At 40.3% G+C, this 2,458-nt stretch overlaps 1 protein-coding gene across 1 annotated transcript; it reads left to right on the top strand.

The window, feature by feature from the left end:
* On the top strand, positions 1–610 carry LOC128575323 (cytochrome c, somatic). The gene has a single exon (XM_053576920.1). It carries the CDS (start codon positions 66–68, stop codon positions 381–383), a length of 318 nt encoding a protein of 105 aa, XP_053432895.1. The 5' UTR covers positions 1–65; the 3' UTR covers positions 384–610.
* The last annotated feature ends 1,848 nt before the right edge of the window (positions 611–2,458 follow it).

Raw genomic sequence — 2,458 nt, 5'->3', positions numbered from 1 at the left:
TGGCAGGACGTCCGGCTTCCAGCTCGTAACTTTAGTACTGTTAGCAACCAAAGAGAGAATTAAATATGGGTGATATTGAGAAAGGCAAGAAGATTTTTGTTCAGAAGTGTGCCCAGTGCCATACTGTGGAAAAAGGAGGCAAGCACAAGACTGGGCCAAATCTCCATGGTCTCTTTGGAAGGAAGACAGGTCAGGCTTCTGGCTTCTCTTACACAGACGCCAATAAGAACAAAGGCATCACCTGGGGAGAAGATACACTGATGGAGTATTTGGAGAATCCCAAGAAGTACATCCCTGGAACAAAAATGATCTTCGCTGGCATTAAGAAGAAGGGAGAAAGGGCAGACTTGATAGCTTATCTCAAAAAAGCTACAAATGAGTAATAGATGGCCATTGCCTTATTTATTACAAAAGAGAAATATCTCACGGCTTTTTTTATGTGTACTATAATTTAATTGGTCTCATTTACCAGAATTCAGATCATGAATGAGTGACAGAATATTTTTGTTGGACAGTCCCGGTTTAACTAAGACTGGCTTGTGGTTAAATGAATATGATCGGTTTTTTGGATTTTGATAGTGATTCCAGTTCAGTAAATGCATCACTGTTTTCCATTTCTAAAGATATGTTCATATTTAATTAGCGATGTTTACCTTTTCACAAAGATAGTAAATTGCCATCCCAAAGCCTATTGAAGATTGGTTTTATATTAAGATTTATATAACTGATTATGTGAATATATTTAAATACTGGGGAAATCTCCTCACTGTCTCAGAACCAAGCAAGACTCACTGATGTTTTAATTGGTGTTCATTAGCCTGTTAAAGGTGAGGGCTGGAGAGAAGGTAGCAATGTTTACTTTGTACTTTTGATCTTTATCACGCCAATATAATTTCCCTGGGTCTACTAAAATGCTGCCTTTTATTTATTGAAAGGCATTTTAGTGTGGTTTATGTGTAATGTCAAATAAAAAATATTTAACATTTAAAAAAAACAAAATAACAATAATAATAATAACACAAAGTAAAAAATAAAAATTTACATAAATGTTTTCAAAAAATAGTACATACCCTTCACCCAGGTTCCCCAAATGTTAACATTTTAACGCATTTGTTTTATCGTTCTTTATCTATGTGTTTTTGTGTATGTGTTATACACATAGATATCACATATCTATCTATCAAGAGGTGTAGGTACCATCTGATACCATCTACTGGTCTCTTTATAGTTGCCCTAAGGAATGCAAGTTAAGCTTTAAGACCTTTTCTCTGATAGCAGAATCCAGGGTGTGTTTTTCTCGGCAAAGAACCACAGGGAATAGATGAGAAAGGAGTTTTTAAGTCTGTATTCGCTGCCTCCCTACCTCTCAGTTTGAGAAATAGAAGCATCTGGATCCAAATCCGCCACCCCTAGTAGCTCTATGACCCTGGCTATTTGCTTCAGTTCGCTGAGTCTCAGTTTTCTCCACTGTAAAATAGGTTTAGTAACATCTTCTTCAGAGGGCTGTTGGGAAGAGTAAATAAAAACATGTATGAAAAGCCCTTTGCATATCACCTGGCACACAGGAAGTGTTCCCAATAGCAGCTGTTAGGAGCATCTTTGTTATCTGTTGCTTACAGCAGAATACCTGAAACTGGATAATTTATAAAGTAATTATTTCTTTAACTGTAAGAATTTATTTCTTACAGTTATGGAGGCTGAGAGGTCCAAGGTTGAGGGGCGGGGTCTGGTGAAGTCTTTCTTCCTGGTGGGGACTCTGCAGGGTTCTGAGGAGGTGCAGAGCATCACCGGGCAAGGGGACTGAGTGTGCTAACGTGCCAGCTCAGATCTCTCTTCCTCTTCTTATAAAGCCACCAGTCCCAGTCTCTTGATAACCTATTAACTCATTAATACATGAATGGATTGATCCATTCATGAGAGCAGAGGCCTCCTAACTCAATCACCTCTCAAGCCTGGCACAGTAGCTCACTCCTGTAATTCCAGCACTCTGGGAGGCCAAGGCAGGTGGATTGCTTAAGATCAGGAGTTGCTCAGCCTGAGCAAGAGCAAGACCTCATCTCTAAAACCTAGCTGAGCATTGTGGTGGGTGCCTGTAGTCCCAGCTACTTGAGAAGCTGAGGCGAGAGGATCACTTGAACCCAAGAGTTTGAGGTTGCTGTGACCTATGATACCATAGCACTCTACCCAGAGCTGAGTGACACTCTGTCTCAAAAAAATAAATAAATAAAATAATTCACCTCTCAAAAGTCCTATCTCTCAACACTGCCACATTGGGGATAAGACTTCAACGTAAGTTTTGGAGAAGACAAACATTTAAATCATACAGCATCCGAGCTCTGAGTGGATTCTTGATGCAGCTGTGGACACATGGGCAGGGGTTGGGGAGCACTCTGGACTCTCTCTGCACAGGGTGGCCCTGAACCCTGTTTGCAGTTACTGTTGGGCTGATTTGGTGGGT

This window comes from Nycticebus coucang, chromosome 22 (genome assembly GCF_027406575.1).
Source record: "Nycticebus coucang isolate mNycCou1 chromosome 22, mNycCou1.pri, whole genome shotgun sequence".
In the NCBI taxonomy this organism is placed as follows: Eukaryota; Metazoa; Chordata; class Mammalia; order Primates; family Lorisidae; genus Nycticebus; species Nycticebus coucang.
Note: the sequence above shows the minus strand (reverse complement) of the source record. Positions and strands in the feature narration are given on the sequence as shown.